The following is a 20,989-nucleotide window of genomic DNA, read 5'->3' on the forward strand; positions in this document are numbered from 1 at the left end:
CACTGCGAGGCGCTTGAGAGCCAGATAGCTATCTGCTTTCATATTTGTATCTGTACAGAATAAAAGTTATACTTATGTAACAGACTTTGTGACTGGCGGATTTCATTTTTGGTGGTACTAAGCCTCGATATTCCTTGCTGATCTATCACCCCATGATGCATAGTTGATATTTATTCATTTATCAGACCATCCACCTTATGGCGATTTTGCGATTTGCAAAAAAATCACAAAATTTGCCATTTCCCGCAATTGCCGCTATAAATCATTAAATGAGCGCGAAAAAGACACGTTAGCTTAGTGTGTCTTTTTTCGCACTCATTTAATGATTTAGAGCGAACACAGCTGACTGCTGATTGCAGCAGCTTGAGGGTTAACAGCTCCGGCTCTGCGTTGCAGGCCCAGGATTGGGGGAGGGTCACGCAGGCCTGGGAGCTGCACAGCATTTGGCTGTGACCCCAGGCACCTCCAAGGCTCTTTGAGTGCCCGCCCTGCCGAGCTGACAGAGTTGGTGAAGCGTAGCCAGGTAAGCACTGGCCTGTCCGCTCATCTGCCCCCAACTCAGAGCACCCAAAGAGGCCACTGGACTGTTTTCATTACTGGCGCTCGACAGGAAAGTAAATTACTTTCCTGTCGAGTGCCGGAAAAGAAAGCATAAACTTAATGCTTTCTGCCGCTCGTCTACAATTGGTATCATGCAGCCCAGCCTTGATTCAAGGCTGGGCTGCATGATACAAAAGCTCATAGCTGTATTCGTTTTCAAATTGCTTTACAATTGGTATCATGCAGCCCATGATACCAATTGAAGACTCTCGTAGCTGTATTAATTTCAAATTGCTTTACAATTATTGTAAAGCAATTTGAAATCAAGGCTGGGCTGCATGATACAAACGCCCGTAGCTGTATTCGTTTCAAATTGCTTTACAATTATTGTAAAGCAGTTTGAAACGAATACAGCTACTAGAGTCTTCAATTGGTATCATGGGCTGCATGATACCAATTGTAAAGCAATTTGAAAACGAATACAGCTATGAGCGTTTGTATCATGCAGCCCAGCCTTGAATCAAGGCTGGGCTGCATGATTCCAATTGAAGACTCTCGTAGCTGTATTCGTTTCAAATTGCTTTACAATGATTGTAAAGCAATTTGAAACGAATACAGCAACGAGCGTTTGTATCATGCAGCCCAGCCTTCAATCAAGGCTGGGCTGTATGACACCAATTACGCACAAAATTGGGTGTTTAAATTTATGAAAGGCAAATGCCATTCGTCCTGTGCAATTTTGGTGGTTATGCAAAGCCAATTTAATGATATATGCTTATTTCACCTTGATATGCTAGTTTCTGATGACATCACATGCCATTGCATTTGTTGATGAGTCCCCCCACTTTAATTTGTAGGACTTGACCCCTGGTAGTGTTGTGATGTCATTTCTGTTTGTGGGTGTGTTAAGTCACCATGTGTGAGTGGCATAACCAAGGAATGATGAGCACCCAAGAGAGTTCATTGTTTGGCTAGGTATTATGGGCTTGCAGTTACTGCCACTGCATTGCCCCTGTGTCTTGGGCCTCACGGATTCCTTCCATGGAGAAGTGTAGAGTTGTTCCCTCTCTCTCCTGGGGTCATAGGACAAGCGAAAAGGAAACCTATGGGCTTCAACCAGGGTTACACTTTTGAATTCAAGCCTATCTGTTTATTTGCTTTCCACTTGTCTGCTGGAAGTAGTGGCGCAGCACCATTTCCATGGAGCTGATCAGGCAATATCCCCCCTCCCCCACCACAATCCAAAATGTTAGGCTGTGGTGACTCGACCTGGCTGTCCTACAGAGCGTGGCCAGACATAACACAACATTTTGTTCCTCACTAACAAAAGCCTTGCAATTACTTGGTTTTAGGCTAAAAAAGATGTTAAATGATATATTTTTCAACATTAGAAAATGCTGCAAAAAACGCAGTTGTGTGCCGCAATTTTTTTCTTTTTTGTGCCGCAAAATTTTCCATTTCATGCCGCAATTATCTGGAGGGTCTGATACGGCTGCAGCCACATCAGTTTAGTTAATGTTACATCTAACAAATCTCCCTGTCTAACCTTTGGTCTGATGCATGGGCGTTCACTAAATGTGGCATGCAACTTATCTTGCCACATTCGAGTAAACATTACAAGTTTGGCAATGTTTCATGCCTAAATGGATTGATGGAAAAAATGTTGCTTTGGGAGTTCCATGGAAGCTGAAAAAATGCACTACGCAGCCTACTTTATCTAAATGTTGTCTGCTTTCATTTTCAATTTTTTTACACACCTTGGCCTTAACCTGAAATAGTGCATGCCACAAAAAAAGCATACATTTAGATCAGCCAAGCTAAAGATATTCACGTTTGAATGCCCCAAAAAGTATTGATATTTACAGACAAATGCAGTTGCTGCGAAGGGACAAGCAGGAAGAAACACCCACACAATATCCAGTCATGTACATTAGACTTTGAAGGACAAAATGAACTTAAAAATGTATCTCGGAAAGAAAAATATTCTGTACAACACACAAGATGGTCTGTTACGGTAAGGCCACTGGGCATGTGCAGTAGGGTCAGAGGTCCAAAACGAAATAAAAAACACATATTCTGAAAACACCGATATATTCCCACCTCACACACACAGACCTGCAACCCCCCCCATTATATCATTTGCACTAGGGTCAGAAGAAACAAACAAATTGAAAAACATTTTTCAAAATTAAAAATATTCCTCAAATCACACAAAACACATGCAGCCTCCAACACACACACAGATCGCTATTCGATAATGTGCATTTGGGTCGGAGAGACAGAATAAAATGAAAAATATTCTGCAAAGCACAAAAGATGATCCAAAATCCAAAAGTAAAACTAAACATTGTTTAAACCTTACTTCACGTGCTTGTTTTGGATTGCCTTTAATTTGCTCAATGTATTTTGAGCGTAGTGTGTATACTGCCGTCATATGTGTGTTTGTATGCATTTGTACTGGTTATAAGGTAGTTATTTTAGAACCTGCTTATACCTTATACCTTTTTAGTAAATATATGGTACTTCCCGCCCGATTCCTTCCACTTCTAAGCACAGTAATTATAGGTGCTGCTAGCGCCCAATGTAATGGTACTTTATATGTCGACCTTTGGTTATGGCTGATAGTTGCATGTTCCTTGATGACAGCCTGATAATGTCCACATAAAAGATAGATCAAAATATCAGCTGGAACCCCAACATACCTTTCAAAATCAGATCCTGGCATTGCTGACACCTTTCCTGGAACTGCAGACACCCTGATGTATTCTGGCCAAGTTCCTGGCACTCAGCTGTTTCTTGTGCCGACATAATCCTTGCAAAGGTGCCCTCAGAACCTAACAGGTAAATTACACGTTTTGCATTAAAGCAATTTAGCATGAACGCATTCCGTTAGAGCGCAATAACAGTTTCTTTTCTACACTTTTATGTTAGCCAGTCTGGCACAGGATTGCCATATATTTGTGCAAGTGCGTTTTGGGTTTTTTCAAGCAGCATTTGTGCATAAGCAATTATATTAGCACTTGCGCAAATGTACAGTAATGTAGCCTCTGATGTGATTAGAAATGATCAGTGGTGTAGTTTGTTATCTCTAGCTCAAGTTGGAGGTAACCCCTTCCTTCTGCCCACCTTGATAATGGCAGTCCCACTTCAGGCTTATGTCCGCCCACCAAGCCCCATCAGACTGCTAGCAACAATTCTAGCAATACAAACACTGCCCCTGTGCACTTGCGTAGTGAATGCTTCTTTGTTGAGTGAATATTTTCTCCTGATTATATCCTACTTACAATTTGTGAAAATCAGAGTTAGTGACAATCTACAAAACGATGGAAACCTGAAGAGAATACTTGATGTATAAGCGCCTTACAAATGCACAAACAATACATCAATAAATAAATAAATAAATCTAATGCAAGGTGTTGCATTAGGTCTTCAAGAGTGTGATTAGCATGGAATAAGCTGCGAAAAGTGTGAGAGTTGTTTCTTAATGACTTGTTGTCTTGTGGCCTTTAGAGTGGATTAGAAAGGAACACACTTGCTTTTTCTCATAGCAGAAGGAGGCAAAGGAGGAAATTAATTAGGTATAGCCATGGACTCAACAATGCAGTTAGGAAGGTCAGATTGTGTGAAACTATAGCTTCCGCAAAAGCATAATTGCAGACCCAGCAACAAAACACACCAACACATGAATCACGAATAGGACTGCCATTCGCTCCACAAGCTTTCCCCCCTGCCTGTAACCCTCTGCATCACCTTCCAAATGTACCCTTAACGGTGTATTCTTCCAAATGCATCACTATTATTTATGCTCTGACTGTAACCCCTTGTTGTACGGCGCTCTGCTCCTTCAAAGTCCAGTTTGCACTACAAAAAAACCAAGAACATACATGTATTCATTGCAAATGAACCACAACATCTTGCGTGATCCTTTCGAATAAGGGTGGAACTCTCTGGAAAACGTCTTCAGTGGATCAGTTCTTTTCCCAGGGGCAGACAGGGCCACTGCATGTTTTATCCTCCCTAATATCAGGATTTTCCCGATTTTGTATTTATTTATTGTGATATAGTTTTACAAAAAACCTTTTACACCAGTAGCAATAAAAGAAAACAGATTTAAAAACACAATTCTTACACATATCAATTGTTTGCATATGCAACAGTCTAAAATACATTGTGGGCCCAATTCATGAAATTCTTTGCATGGTTCAAAGTGATTTGCACTGCTGAAAAGTGAATTTGAACTGCCGACACAAACCCTGATTCATGGAACTGTGAAAAGTGTATTTTTGCAGTGTGAAGTCAAGGCAAAGTCATTTCAAAGTCGTTTCTGTGGTACAAAATGACTGCAGTGCAAAAATACATTTTGCGCAGTTCCATGAATCAAGGTTTGTGTCGGCAGTGCAAAGTCACTTTTCAATAGTGCAAAGTCACTTTGAACCATGCAAAAAATTCCATGAATCTGGCTCTATGTGTTGATTAATAAATAATTCAAGATTCCCTAGGCAATACAATTCACTAATTCATATTCATAGTGTCACAATACCTAAAACTATATATCAATAAAATAATAATATTCATTCATAGTTACATCTGACTCCAAAATTCGTTATGCATAGTTCATTCATTGATTATTCCGAAATTTCAAAATTTAAAATCACAAAACCTACATTATATATAAACACTAAATTTCAAACTTCCCCATATAAAAATATAAAATAATATTCATTCATAGTTATGTCCCACTCCAAAATTCATTATGCATAATTCATTCATCAATTATCTAGAAATGTCAACTTTAAACTCCACAAACCTACATTAAATACTGTAAAACACTAAAGTTCATACTTCTCCGTAAAATCTACCATTAATACCAACAACTATTCCAATAATAGTAATAACTATGTAAAGTGCACAGATTAAATCAATACTTTGTAGAACATATACAGATATTAAAATATGTAAAACATTTACTCCAAAAAGGATCAAATTAAAAAACCTCTAAGCTGCTAGCAAAGTTTTATCCCCCGGGCTAGTTAATAGGCAATACCACAGTCTTTCCCACTTGATCGATATTTCTGACCTCCATCCCTTAAAGATTTGAGACCGACAATCCGTCAAAGGAGAGCGTGATGTCATTAGATGTTTTAACGTCTCTATATCCCTAGTGCAATACCAACATATTCTCTCAAGCCTAGTTCTGGCCCCGAATACCTCTAGAGTAGGGAACAGGGTCAGCTTCATTTTTAGCATAGCCCTCTGGCACGCCCTTGAAGGGTGTATTTCTAGGTATGGCTGCAATATATTGTGTACCTTAATGTCAAATTGAAAGTTATCAGAGACTTTATAACCAGCCAGTTTTTCTCTATTAACTATCCAATCTTGTTCCTTTGCCTTTTTTTAACCCTTAATGGGTTATACATTAGCTCATCTTCACAAGAATCAAACTTAACCAATATACGTTGAGTATGGGGGGGTGTTTTAGTTTTTGTATGAGCCTGGGGGTGAAACCGGGATTGGGTGTTCGCAAAGTGGGGAGAGATTGCCTCGGATGGGGGGAGGAAACTACTGATAGGCCATGGGAGACCTCAGGATATTAACGTGGAACGTTAGAGGGCTTAACAGTTATCTTAAGCGAAATAAAGTCATGTTGTATCTTAAGAGGCAGAAGATAGACGTAGCCCTGCTACAGGAGACACATCTGAAGCGAGAGAAACTGGAGCTGGTAGGGAGGAAGTGGAAAGGAACAGTGGTAGGATCAACGTACTCCGCCTATGCCAGAGGAGTGCTGGTGTGGGTGGCGCCACACGTCCCATTTAAGCTAATTGAGGAGGTTGTGGAGGAGGATGGGAGGTTGGTTATGGTGAGGGGGCTGGTAGAGAACAAAGTAGTGTGCATTGTAAACACATACGTGCCTAACCAGGAAACGGCGACATATTTTAGGACGCTGTGCACTAAGCTCAGTGTCGGGATGGGGGAACGGTGATATGGGGTGGCGACTTTAATTGCGTGTTGAATCCCAGGGAGGATAGGTCGGATGACAAGATGGCTAAGCCCAGTCCGGCGGCTAAGGTATTGCAGACGCTGCTGGCGGACTTTGGCCTGGCAGATGTGTGGAGAGCGAAACACCCGGGCGTGAGGCAATACTCACATTATTCGGCTCCGCATCTACTGCACACGAGGCTTGATTACTTTTTCGCTACGCCAAACATAGTCGCGGAGTGCGAACATATAGACTACCGGGCGAGAGTCCTCTCTGACCACTCGCCCCTGGTCATGCGATGGCAGCTGTATTCCCCACGAGCGCGTATACCAACATGGCGCCTCAGGGCGGAGGCGCTCAAAGACCCTGCCTTCAGAGAGGATATGAGGGAAGAGATAACTGCTTATTTTGAGGTGAATAAAGGGAGCGTTAAGTCGGCTGGCACCTTATGGGAGGCCTTTAAGGTCGTAATGCGGGGGATCGCCATTGCGAAGTCTAAGGGATTGATGGGGGGAGTCCTGGCGGATCTGCAAAGAGCTGAGACTGAGCTGGAGGAGGAGTTGAAAGGCGGTGGGACAGATGCGGAGGCGGTCTCCAAATTGCAACAGGAGTGTGCGGACCATTGGGATAGGCTCTGTAATTTGAACTATAGAAAGTATATCGAGAGATTGCATGCGGGGGGAGATAAAACGGGCCGACTCTTAGCTTGGCTGTACAAGAGCGAGACCCCACGATCCCCGATCAGATTGGTAACCAATGAAATGGGGGAGGAGGTAGACACCCAAGAAGGCGTGAACAGGGCATTCGTGGAATACTATAAGGTCTTATACGAAGATTGCGAAGGGGGCAGCCAGGAGGAAATAGACGAAGTGCTGGAAGATATAGGCTTGCCTAAGGTCAGCGATGAGGAGCGAGAGGAGCTGGAGGCTCCGATCACCCTGGAAGAGCTGAAGGAGATTGTGAGACAGTTGCCCACTAGCAAGGCCCCAGGGGCAGATGGGTTCCCCAGTGAATTTTATAAAGTGTATGCGGAGGAAGTGCTCCCGCCCATGCTGGAAATGCTCAACGAAGCGTACGAGATGGGACGGTTGCCGGAGTCACTTAGGGAGGCGATTATAATACCGCTCCCCAAGCCAAATAAACCGGGACATGATTGTGGCTCCTACAGGCCCCTGTCGATGCTGAACCAAGATAGCAAGATCCTGACAGCTGTCCTGGCTACTAGAATGCGTAGAGTGATCAGCAAGTTGATCCACCCTGACCAGACGGGCTATGTCCCTAATAGGAACATTACTCACAACCACAGACGCCTCCACAGGGTGGTCGAGTGGGGTTGTAGTGATGACAGCGAAATGGCGATAGTGGCATTGGACGCGGTTAAAGCGTTCGACTCTGTTCGGTGGCCTTGGCTGCTGGCGGCTCTGAGATGGTACGGGATGGGACCAGGTTACGTTAGGTGGGTCGAGATGTTATACAGTGCACCACTAGCCAGGGTCCGCACGGGTGCAGTGGTGTCGGAGAGATGGCAGTTGTGCAGAGGCACTAGGCAGGGGTGCCCCTGGTCCCCAATGTTGTACATCCTGGCCCTAGAACCCTTAGCGATTTACCTCCGGCAGCAATATGACCCGGTCAGCATCGATGTAAGAGGAGAGTGTCACCTTATATCCCTGTATGCAGATGATATGCTGCTATACCTAAGATACCCAGAAGAAAATTTGCAGTTCGTCTTAGAGGTGATGGGGAGGTATGCCTGGTTGTCCGGTATAGCGGTAAACCCCCAGAAATCCATTCTATTTCCGCTAGGGGGCTATGTGGGGACTCCGGTAGACAGGTTGCCAGTGTTGCAGATCCCGTGGGCGACGAGATCCTTTAGATACTTGGGAATTGACGTGTATCACACGACTGTGGAAGAGCACAAGCATAACACTGAACTTGCTGTGGGGAAGATCGAGAAATGCATGAGGTTCTGGGAAAGATTGCCACTAGCGATGATGGGCCGGGGAGCTATGCTTAAAATGGTGGTACTGCCCAGGCTTCTGCATTATTTTAACAACATCCCTTACATGATTCCTGGGAAGTTTTTTGTGAGGCTACATAGTGTTTGCAGAGAATTCCTGTGGCACGGCACGCGCAACAGAGTTGCACTTTGGAAGCTGCAGAACTTCTACGAGAAGGGCGGAGTCAAACTGCCGAACTTTGAGGCCTATTATGTGGCAGCGCAGCTACAATATGTGTCCAGGTGGCTCTCTGACGACGAGACCCCTGAACACAGGCTGTTTGGGAGGGATTGCTCCCCTTTTTATCTGCGAGAGGTGATCTGGGTGACTAATGCATGCATGAGGGAGCGGCCTAGAATGCTAGCTTTGGGACGGAACATGTGGAAACGGGCCTGCCGGATGATGGGTAACCCTTTGCCGTGTGTGTCGCAGTTCCCATTGGTTGCACTGGCGAAGGGAGATGGACAGCTCAGAGTAATCATCCGGATATACTGGGAGTCAGTGGGGTTGGTCACCATGGGAGATATTTGGCAGGATGGGACCATCTTGGAGTTCGAAGAATTAGAGGCAGGGTCGGGATTGCACAGGGGTCAATATATGACATATCACAGGATAGTGCAGGAGATCCGGAATAGGTGGCCCGAAACTACCCTGGCCGATGAACCGGACGCCACGGTGGAGATACTATATGACACATCGGAGGGCGGGCATGAGGTCTCTAGGTTGTACGAGATGTTGATGACGAAGGTTGGGAGCGATTTAGTGCACTTGAGACTAGAATGGGAAACGGAGATGGGGGCCCCGATGGCAGATGGGTTGTGGGAGCGAGCCCTGGGGTATCATAAAAAAGTATCGAGAAACGCCAGGTTTAAGCAAATACAGCTTTATATAACGCACAGGGCATACATGACCCCCTTGAGAATATCCAAATTTCGGGATGTTGGACGCCAGGCGTGCCCCAAGTGTGACGAGGAGAATGCAGACATGATACACATGTTCTGGGCGTGCCCAGTAATTGCAGGCTATTGGGGTGAAGTGGCGCAGAAGCTGGCAGGAAAGGGTGTCACGCTCAAAGTGGATTCAGCCTGGGCCTGCTTACTGGGGGGATATCCCAGAGCGCGTAAACTTAGACATGTCGAGAAATTGAAAGATTTGGCTTATGTGCTTGCTAAACGTAGGATTGCCATGGGATGGAAGGAGTGTCATAAGCCACGAATGGAGGTCTGGTGGAGGGATCTCCAAAAATGGGCGGAGGCCGAGACGGCTGTGTGGCGGGACACCAGTATTGCAGGGGAGGAGGAGGAAATGTGCTCCCTCGCGGCATGGAAATTGTTGATAGCTGAACTGTTTGGAACGTGGTCGGCTCCAATTGAATCTGAGAGCGAGGACGCCCCCCCGTTCACAGCGGATACCGATGGCGAACACCAAACAGGCTCATAGGGGGGAGGGATGGGGATTGCAGTGCTTTTTGTTGTTAAATGTGTTTATCTATGTTCAGTTATATTGTTGTTTGGTTTATATATAAAATAAAAATATATTTTAAAAAAAAACCAATATACGTTGAGTAGTGGCGACCCATCCATTCAGAGTCTCACATGGATTGCTAGTCCATAAACCATAAAGAACCTCAAAAAAGTGTTCTCCAGATGTAACAAAATAGATTTTAGCAGCAACAATCGTCTCCATTCAATACGTGAGTTAAGGGACACCAAACAGAGTTCATGGCAGATAGCAGCATATTGAGTGCCTACACGGTCACCCAACACTTTCTTCCATATACGTGCCTCTAGCATTGCCCAGTTCCAGCCATCCTCCAAAATCTCGCACCCATGTTTTATTCTTGGTACTATTTTTTGATTATACATTATTAATGCTGGTTTTAACATGAATCTGCCAAATCTCCTGTCTAATGTTCTAATCTGAGTTGCCATACTTCCCGTTAGGGATTTCAACAAAACCATTTGAGAGGCATGTGAAGTTTTGTCACGCATCAATTATTTTACTTTCAGTATCCAATTCCCGCCTATCTTAACAGCCAAGCGGATATTGGATCTAAGTTCTCTTTTTTTAGACCTTAGAGTCAAGTTAAATTTGTGCAAGTAATTTCCTAAAGCCCTGGCCTTATCCACATGTTTGACAGGCACCAAGACTCTCAAGAGGTCTTGAATTAAAGATACGAAATTAACCGGATCAAGCCTTACAGATTTACCCTCTTCATACCAATCATTCACTTTAGCATTAAATCGGGTGGCCAAAGAGGGTCACCAGAGGACTGCATGACCTCTACCCCTTATTTCTAGATTAACACAATAAGTTTCTCTCACATCTGGCTTAATCATTAACTGTAAATTCAATATTACTTGGCAATGATCACTACCTTCTCTTGAGGCAACCACCAGGTTCTCACAACTAGCTACCAAATCATTGGAGATAAATATATAATCCAATGTTGATTCCACCATTGAATTGTCTCAAGTTTATCCGGCCGGAATATCACCCTTTTGGTTGCCATTCAATAGAGCCATATGCCACATATCCAATATATACCTAATAACTAGCCCTCTGTCTTTTTAAATTGTTAAGGACATCCTACCATTGGTTTCCTAATAGTGCTGATCTAACCATTCACTATTAAAGTCCTCCAATATTAAAGCTCTAGTTCTTGACTCAACTACAAACTTCTCTAGATACTCTGAAATGTGGTCCATAAATAGCTGCACAGACATTTCTGCTGGGTTAAAATAAACATTCATAACAACACATGTTTTATGGAGTGCTGATTCTTCCTCCACCCTATCAAGACTGACACCCGGAATATCTCGTCTTCCTTTTGATGACACTAGTATGTCGGAGAGCATATACCAACCCTCCATAGGGGTGTCCTCTTGGACCCTTACGTGCTTGTTCAAAACCTATATCAAACCCATCAATAAAGGGAATATCCATATGTAACGTCTCTTGGAGACAAATTAAATCTGCAAAATTCCACAAAGGATAGTTTGACATCAGATGTTTAAAGCCATGTGTGTTCCATGTGACCACCGTTGTGTGCTGATTTCATTTAACTCCTTGACTTGTATCCCCCTTACGTGTAATGAACTTAGAATATGGGTCGAGTCACAGGTGTCCCTTCCCTTGATCTAACTTCCCATTCAATGATTCAGAATGTATTGTAACCACCAAAGGTTCACGCACAAATGATTGATTGGGCCTTCAGTCAGTTTAGGTAGTATGGAGAGATCTGGTGGGACTGCAGAATCAGTAAACAGATAACCAAGTTGCCTCAGTGTTGTACATTCCCGTAGAAGCATATTCTTAACCAATTCCGAATAAAAACCAAGTCTTCCGAGCCACTCTTTTAGTGTCAATAAACTCCACTTGGGCCAAATCTTTAGGTGTAAAATACTTTAGGCTAGGTAGCTCCCCAAAGAGAGCTAACACATAGCACCTGTTCAGGGGAGAAGAACAATTTACTGCGAACAAGCGTTCGAGTGTAACATAAATCAAAGCGGCCCCTCCTTTGATCCTCAACTGTTGGCTCAATTCCATTCACCTTAGACCCCACAAGCAAGTTTTCCAAGCGGGGAAGTTTGAAGCTATTAGATATTTTGTAATCATGTTTAGCTACATTTTCTCCCCCTTCTTTAGCTACTCAGATTAATTAACTGATTTATAGATTTCTTCCTTCTATCTTCTACTGACATGAACATTGGGAAGACATTTTCGGGCATACTTGCTTGTGGCGTAGACAGTAAGAAGGGTATTGCATTTGGTTTGAGCAGTAAGGGTCCCACTAGTTGAGCTCTAGGCTCTGTTACCACAGGCAGCAACCCTACTTTGCTTTCATTACAATCAGCCTCCCAATGCTTTATTAGATAGTCAAAGTCCTCTTCCTCAACTGTATCTTGGGCCAATAGGAACCTTAGCACTATTTGACAAAGCGGATCTGTCTCTCGTATCAGCTTTTAAAACACTAGTAATAAGACTATTAATGTGTTTATTAATGGTATTGTGTCACTTCGGGAGCTTCTCCTTTTGGGATCCCTGATGCTGGAGTATTGGAGGTAAAGATATGTTACTAGGACCCACCTCTTCCCCTACTCTTGCTGTAAAGACTTTTGAACTCAGGGTTAAGGCTACCTTAGGTTCTGCCATTTCTCCCTCCATACATGTAAGTGAATGGAGGAACTTCTGTAAGACCTTTTTGTTATTTTTCTGCTGAACATTCTTAATTTTCTTCAATTTTTTTCCCTCCCTTTCTGTTGCTGAAATGGATCACCCATTGATACTTCCCCCACATGTGGGACCACTTTCTTGGAACAGACTTCATCAGATGCATCCATAGCAGAAGGGGGAACTATATTATCAACAGAAGTATTTAAATACGCATTCTCAGTTTGTGAGTCAACCTCATTAGGATCTTGGGTCGCTGGAATGTTCTCTGATTCATAAACAGGTAGATTTCATAGTTATTCTTGTGTCCTTTAAACTACCTCCAAACAGGTCCACCACACCAGGCTGTGATATATCTGAGGATTTTGTAAGCAGTTTCACTTGCCATAACATACCCCTCAATGAAATTCATTTGGGCACAAAGTTCACGCAACACAATCTGCAAATCGATTAATTCTGAACAGAATCATGACCTTTGCCAATAGAATTCAGAATCCTTGAGAGTAATGGAAATGAAAAGGCATCTATAATCTGGTCGTCTTGAGAGGTGTCAGGTTGACTATGATCTTGTGTATTCTGCCGCTTTCTTCCTCCTGACCTAGTGGGTGAAGATTCTGCTGTAGGAAAAGTATCTGAAGGGCCTGTTATTTTTCCAAGTAAAGTTGGGGAGAAATGTATAGGCCTCTTTACTGCAGGTCTGTGTAGTGAAACCTTCTCTCGACCATCCCACACCGGGCTATTTGCCAAACAGGGCCCCAGAGACAGACGCCCCCATTTCGCAAGATCACGTGACACTGGAGGGGCAAGAATTGAAACATCTGAGATCAAATCCACATCTCAACAAGTATTTAGGTTCTCTGCATCAACATGATGCACCACTGTCATCCGAGTTCAACTGAGAGGCTCCAATAGCATGAACCTCTTGTATGGCAGCCTGCTCTGGGGAATTAGTTAACTGTGTATGATGCACTTCTGATGTGGTTTCTCCACCTTGGATGGGACCGTTCCCTCCAGGACCGCTAAGCACTTCTGCCATCCTTCTTTTCTGTGCAATATTTTCCAACTAATCCACAGGTATTGGGGGAGTAACACAAAGCAGATTTGCTTTACTCTTCCCCATTTTAGAGTTCACTTGCGACTTGCACGATTTGGCAGCACTATGACTTCTTAGACCGTATACCATGTGTACGCAAGCCTAACCAACTGTCACTGATCAAGTAGCACAACCAAAGGATTGTTATAGTCACAGGGAATCCAAGTACCATGCTTTAGCTTAGTTTACTGCCAGACTGCACCTTAGCTCACTCTGCCTCACTCTGCCAAAATCCATGCACACTGTAACACCTCATCAATAAAGCCTGGTTCCTGCCCAGTCTCTCACGTTCCCATTAACAGTGTGTCAAAGCCCTTGAAACGTTATCTCTCTGTTTCCGGCACATGAAAATCCTCTAATGTCAACTAAACATCTAATGCGCAATGCTACTCTTTCACCTGGAGAACTCTCTGAGAGACAACTATGTGTGCCTAAACGGTTGAAAATTTTGATTACGTTAATTGGAAACTTTAAGGAGAGCATGCCACCAGTCTCATGGGCAAACACCTTTGCAGACACCCCCTCCTTTGACTCTAAAGAAATAAACCTGGGGTTCTGGTGTAAATTGGACTTATCCTTCTCACAGGACACTGCAGCTGTCATCAAGTGTGCAAACCTTCAACTCAGCATGTGAAAAAGGTAAGTTACCCCTTCTAAACAATGCATGGACTCTCAACTAGAAGACTGTAATGTAGTCGATGTACAGGACTTAAGAAGGATTTAAGAAGGAGATCATGTTAAAGAACTGAACATGTGGTGCTGGAGAGTTAGCTATGCTGGGAATAATCAATTTCACTTTTAGTTTTTGGGCAGGATAGGATAAAGCTGTAGAATTGAATGTGATCTTCAAATGTAGAGTATCTAGACATGGCTATTATGGTATTATGGCATAATCTGTCACCAACATCTATGATACTGTGATTACTGGTTGTAAATTGTGATATTGCATGACTCTATGGAGAAATGATGTATTGTCTCAAAATAGGGGAGCATCCTCACCTGCAAGCCTGTAGCCGGTTTTCAGATTAATTGATCAACTCAAATGTTATATTATTTTTTTATTTATCTCGGAAACATGACGCATGATACTTGGTTTATAATACTTGGCTTGTAATACTAATATAATACTTATAACTTTGCTTAAGTACTGATGAATTTTAACATTACACGGGAAACATCTTTTTGCTGTGGAGAAGGATTTATGTAATTATAATTTCTATTTTGTTCAAACTAGTATAAAGTATACACCTGTTTTCTGGGCAATGGATTAGTCTAATCAGTTTTGGCTCTGATGTTTTTTTATTTCTTTAAGATAACCCCACAAGAGAAGATAGAAAACCCTATTATTCATTAATTGCATTTTCATTTAATTTTCGTCATTTGTATAGAGCCTTTCACAATGGGTATGGTCCGAACGTGCTGTGGGTTGAAGCCCCTCAGAAGGATCGAAGTCCAGACTATGGTAAATAGGAGGTGTTAAAATGCATGTGTCCATATATAGTCGTTAAAGGTTCTGAGGGGTGGCCAAGTCCTGGCTAGCCACCTATGTCTATTGGTACGTGGCTAGGTGGAGAGAGGTGTGCTGTGGGCGGTGCACGATGATAGCTATTATGTGTGAAGGTACAGTTCAAATTTTTTGTTTCTGAAAGGTAGCTGCATTCTTATGGCAGAGGTGTTTGCAAAGTGTTTTTTCTAGTTATGTGTGGCAGTAGGTGCGTGCGGAAGTGAGGCTGCATCTTTGGCTAATATCTGAAGGTGCGGAGTGTGAAAGGAATACATGTTTTAGTTATACATTATAAATTGCCCACCGTGTGAACTCCATCTAGGGGCAAAAGCACTGCATAGCCTCAACATCCATACAAGTTCAATACAGTGCCCACCCTCTGTGTTTATCTAGGAGCGATACACTGTCGCAACCTGGGTCTGTCCAAGTGCAATACATTACCCACCCTCAAACAGATCAAATATGATACATTGCCCACCTCCAAACAATCTAAATGCCACTCATTGTGCACCCCTAAATCCATCTAGGTGCAGCTTATTGCCAACCCTCAAGGTCTGTTCAAGTGCGATGCATTGCCCACCCTCAAAGCCATATAAGTGCAATGCCAGGCCCGCTCTCAGACTTCTTCCAAGTTAGAGATACTGGATTCCACCATGACTCCTTCAGGCACCCTACCCTAGCTACTCTGATGTAAGAGGGGGCAGTGGCTCAGGAGGGAGAGAATGAGTAAACGGGCGGGTGCAGGACTCAGGAGAAAAAAAGCGCTGAAGCAGAGTGGCTGAATGGAAAGGGGCGGGAGCACGGAGCAGGCAGGGGATGCTACCACTGGCATGTGCATTTGTGCAGGAGGGTGGCACAGGGGTCAGGTTGTGGGAGGGAATAGCCAGGTTTTGAGGGCTTTCCTGAAGGCAAGGTGGTCCTCTGTGAGACCGAGGGAGAAGGGGAGGGAGTTCCAGATGGTGGGTGCTAGGACGTAGAAGGAAGAGCCTCCTTGTCTGGAGAACTTGAATGGAGGGACTACAAGGAGGTGTGCTGAACCTGGTCTGAGGGATCGGTTGGGGTGGCAGGGTCTAAGCTTGTTTTGGAGGAATTCTGTGCCTTTGATGTGGAGTGCACAGTGGGTAATGCACATGGCTCTGAAAGTGGCTCGATCACCTGATGGGCAGCCAGTGGAGCACCCTGAGGGCAGGGGAGAGGTGATCTCTAGTGGAGAGTGCAAGGAGGAGCCTTGCTGCAGAGTTTTCGATCCGTTGGAGCTTTCTGAAATGAAAGGCAGGGGTGCCTAGATAGAGGGAGTTGTAGTATTCTAGGCGAGAGAGGATGATGGCCATGATTGCAGAGATTCTATGAGGGTATGAGAGATAGGGAATGATCTGCTTGAGAATGCGGAGGTGGAAGTGGCAAGATCTGGAGATGGCATTAATGTGGCAAGAGAGGGTCAGTTCCAAGTTAATGGTGCATCCCAGGTTTTTGACTGAGAATGATGCAGGGGGTACGGGTCCTAAGGATGGCGGCCAAGGGGTAGGAGTAATGTTTTACCACAAATCAGGATTCTGGTGTTGCCAGGATTCAGGAGGAGGTGGTTGTTCATCATCCAGCGGTCTATATCGGTGAGGCAGGAGGCAAAATCTGGGAGAGGTGAGGTCAGGCAGTTGGTGATTCTTGAGAATAATATGTGTGTCGTCAGCGTGGCTGTAACAGGTGAGATTGTAGGAGCAGATGAGAGCAGGGAGAGGGGATAGGTAAAGGTTGAAGAGGAGTTGGGAGAGGATGCTCCCTGAGGGACTTGCCGGGAGGCAGAGGACAAAGGGTGGAAGATGGTGATTTGGGAGCAGTCAGTGAGGAAAGACGAGATACATTTAAGTGCAGAGTCCCCGATGCCTAGGGAGAAGAGTCTCTAGGGAGAGAACCCTCACTGACATTCTCTTTTTCATTCCTTCGCCTGATCTATGGATTCCTCATATGATCTCTCTGGTTTCTCCTGTCTCCTGCTCTCCCATTAATGGTGGCACCCACTGGGAAGCCCTCGTGGATTTCTTTGACTCCTCCAGAGTCGTCATTAATGTCTACCTGAATGGCACTGTCATAGTGCAAGCCCCTCAGGCTAATCTCCTCCTCTTTGATAGATGGTTCCCTCGCCTCATCAATCTGCAGCTGTCCCCTACTCTCCTCCCTTGGCTACATTGCCCTCCTCTCCTTCTGCCTCTGCCTCATCTTAAGCTCCCTCCAGCCCTCCGCAGGGCGTACCCCTGATTTGTACACGCCCCGGAAGGTTTTTAAGACTGGCAACCTTCTTCATCTTGCCACTCTCAACTCTCGCTCTGCTTCCAAACACTCCTCTGACATCTGTCACCTCCTAGAAGAACTTGACTTGATGTCCTTGGTCTTGCCAAGACTTAGTTTACGGCCAGCTCTGTCATGAGTTTTGACACTCTCAACCCTGACGGCTACACAATCCTCTCCACCCCCAGATCCAACCGGCCTGGAAGGGGTATAGCCCTGATCTTCCCCGAGTGGATTCCTACTTCTATCATCCCCACTCAGACTTACTCTTCTTTCAAATGCCTTGTCTGAAGTCTCTCTCTCTCTCCTGGACACTCTCTCACTATTGCAACTCTCTCCCAGCACCCTGGTCAAACTACCTCTTTTTTCTTTGAGTGGGCACCTCCCTCCTTGCCTCAACCACTCAACTTCTCCTTCTTGGTGATCTCAACATCCATCTTGATTCTCCCTGTTCCTCATCTGCTCTCTTTCGTGACCTCTGTGACTCACTCTCCTTCCATATTCTCCCCTCTGGCTCGACTCACTCTGCTGGTCACACACTTGATGTCTTGATCTCCTCTGGCCACCCCCTCTCTACTCCCCTTACCACTCCTCTCTCCTGGAGTGATCACTGCCACCTCTCCTCCCATCTGTCCATCTCCTCTCCCCAAGCCAAGCCTTCCACAAGATTGCCACCCACCTTCTCGGACATTCAGCCCATAAAGCGGGTGTCAATTGAGGCTTTCCCTGCCACCTTCTCCCCTCCTCCCCCACCTCAGGCAGACTCACACCCTGACACAGCCCTGTCTCTGCTCTACTCCTCTATTTCTGCTACTCTTGATGTTCTTGCCCCTGTCATGAGGATCTGTTTGAAGTCCAAAGCCAAGTGTAATTCCTGGTATGACTTGGACCTAGCTACACTTAAACGCAAGTGTAGGGCGGCTGAAAGGAAATGGAGGGCTTCCTGCTCATCCTCCGACAAACTGGCCTGCCACTTGTGTCACATTCATCGTCCGAAAATACATCCCCGACTCCTCACCTGTGTCGGCGGGACTGGCGGCAGGATTACGTCTTCTTCGGTAATCTTTCTTTTTATGCAGATATGATCTACCACGAGGAGTCGCCAAAGTGAGCACTTATGGGACAAGTAGTCCAGTGGCGAATCTCCGGGAATAGCCAGCCAGGGGAAAAAGCCAATCAGGCATAAAAAAACCCTGATGATGTAAGTAGGTCCACGGGCAGATAGAATTCAGTGGAAGGGTGACTTCAGTAGATAAGCAGAACTGATGATCCTGAAGTAGAGTCCAGTAGAATAATAGAACTTTCCAGGCGTGAGTTCCAGAAGGTAAGTAGAAAAAACCAGGAACGGAACCCCCAGAGGAAAGGAGGCAAAAAACGAGCAAACAGACCAAAAAGCAGGGTCAGGAAAAAAGAAAAACAACAAGCAGACTGGAGGACGGAAAAATGAAGAAAAACAAGGAGGAAAAGGGGAAGCTGGGCAGGCAAGGAAAAGGATGGAGAAGTAAACAAAGTAGGTAAGGAAAAGGGCCAAGGAAAGTAGGGATAGAGGAAAGAAAGAAAGCAAAGGCGGACTGCACGGAAAGAAGGTACGGAACGCAGCGAAGGAGACAGAACGAACTAGCGGGCTGGGAAATAGCAAAAACGGGGAAAGAATGAAAAAGGCAGACACACAAAAGGAAGCAAAGGACAGAAAAGCGGGGCTCACCTGAGCCAAGGGAAAACTGGCAGCGTATAACCCAAAGCACAGAGGAATGATCAGGGTTGAAACGCGCCGACCGCTGGGTAGTACTGAATAAGTACTAGGCTGGCGGTGGCCATGTTGGTAAACAGCTAGACCACTAACTACGTTTCAGAGAGAAATGTAGTGTGTCAATAAGGGCGCCTGGAGTGCCATTTGTCCCATACTCGCCAGAGGCGGCAAAGCATGACAGTCTGCTCCAAAGGTATTGCCGTTGCTGTCCGCTCCAAGAAGAGAGCCCACATTCAAGCCTGCATTTCTGCAGCATTGAACAACTGAACTCTTTAAAATCTGCAAGGAACTGGCCAACCCTGCTGCAGTCTCCATGACTCGTCTCGCCTCCCAGGCTCTTTGCAATGCTCTTGCCTCTCACTTTAATTCCAAAACCCAGGACATCTTGTCCACCCTCTCCCCCACCCCCGACTCCTCTCCCCTCTCTGCCCCCACTCCCTCTTTATCCTCCTTTCCTCTTTTCTCTCCTGATGAGGTTGCCAGACAAGTCCGATCTATGAAAGCCTCATCACAACAGGTCCATCCCTGTTCCTCTAAAACCATTAAGTACCACATTGATACCCTTGCTCCGGCCATTGCCGATTTCTGTAACCATTCATTTGCCTCTGGATCTTTCCCTTCCCCCCTGAAGCACTCCCTTGTGCATCCTCTCCTCAAGAAACCCCCACCTGATCTGTCCTATCCAGCTAATTACCATCCAATTTCCATTACTCCCTTTTTGGGTAAACTCCTGGAAAAGCTGGCCATCTCCCAGCTAAACCTTCTTTCTGACACTGTTGGCTCTCTCCATGACCACCAATCTGGATTCAGAGCTGCCAGAAGCATGGAAACTGCTTTCCTGAACATCCGTGAAGACCTGCTCTCCAATCTTGACTCTAACATTCCCTCTGTTCTCATCCTACTTGATCTCTCCTCTGCTTTCGACACGGTCAACCATACCATCCTGCTCAATCGTCTCTGTGACAACCTGGGCATCACTGATCAGGTTCTGGCCTGGCTGTCCTCTTTGCTTTCTGATCGACCCTGGCAGGTAACACCTGGTTCCTTCCTTTCCTCTGTCTCCCTCTCTACCTGTGGTGTTCCCCAGGGGTTTAGCCTCTCGCCCTGGCTTTTCAACCAATGCTTGGCAACTCTCACCTATTGCATTTCCATTTTCTGCTCAAAATTCCAGTGCTATGCTGATTACACCCAAGTCCTTTTCAGGCTTCCCTCAGGCACCTCCTCTACTTCCCTCATCTCCGACTGCCTAACCCTCATTCAAAATTGGTGTGCCGCCAATGATCTTTGACTAAAGACTGAGATCCTCCTCATTGGTACATCTTCACCATCCTTTCCCCTCACTCTCTGGCTGGCCTCCTTTAGCCCCCCTCCTTGTCATGCCTGTGCCACTGGCGCACACATTGGCAACCATCATGGACTATTTGGAACTCATTTATCTTCATAAAACTCTTGGAACAACCCCTATTCACACTTTGGTCCTTAATTTCCATTGGGCACGACTTTGGTACTTTCTTATTTAATTCAGCTAACTAAATGTCCCATAATGCACCGTGCTACAGTTATCAATTCCTGGCTATTCCCATTAATCATTAGTGGAACCACAATCCCCAGAAGCCCTAGCGATCAGTGCTGCTTCCACCTTCTCAGGACCAGAGAGGGAGGAGGCTGATTA

General features: G+C 45.1%; 1 protein-coding gene across 1 annotated transcript in view; it reads right to left on the reverse strand.

The window, feature by feature from the left end:
* CLUL1 (clusterin like 1) overlaps window positions 1-20,989 on the reverse strand; it is a 302,728-nt gene that overhangs the window by 71,681 nt on the left and 210,058 nt on the right. Inside the window, exon 6 of the mRNA XM_069620875.1 lies at window positions 3,243-3,374. Coding sequence (XP_069476976.1) covers window positions 3,243-3,374 — 132 coding nt within the window. The remainder of the gene's footprint in view (window positions 1-3,242; window positions 3,375-20,989) is intronic.

This window comes from Ambystoma mexicanum, chromosome 5q (genome assembly GCF_040938575.1).
Source record: "Ambystoma mexicanum isolate Mex_15411 chromosome 5q, UKY_AmexF1_1, whole genome shotgun sequence".
Lineage (NCBI taxonomy): Eukaryota > Metazoa > Chordata > Amphibia > Caudata > Ambystomatidae > Ambystoma > Ambystoma mexicanum.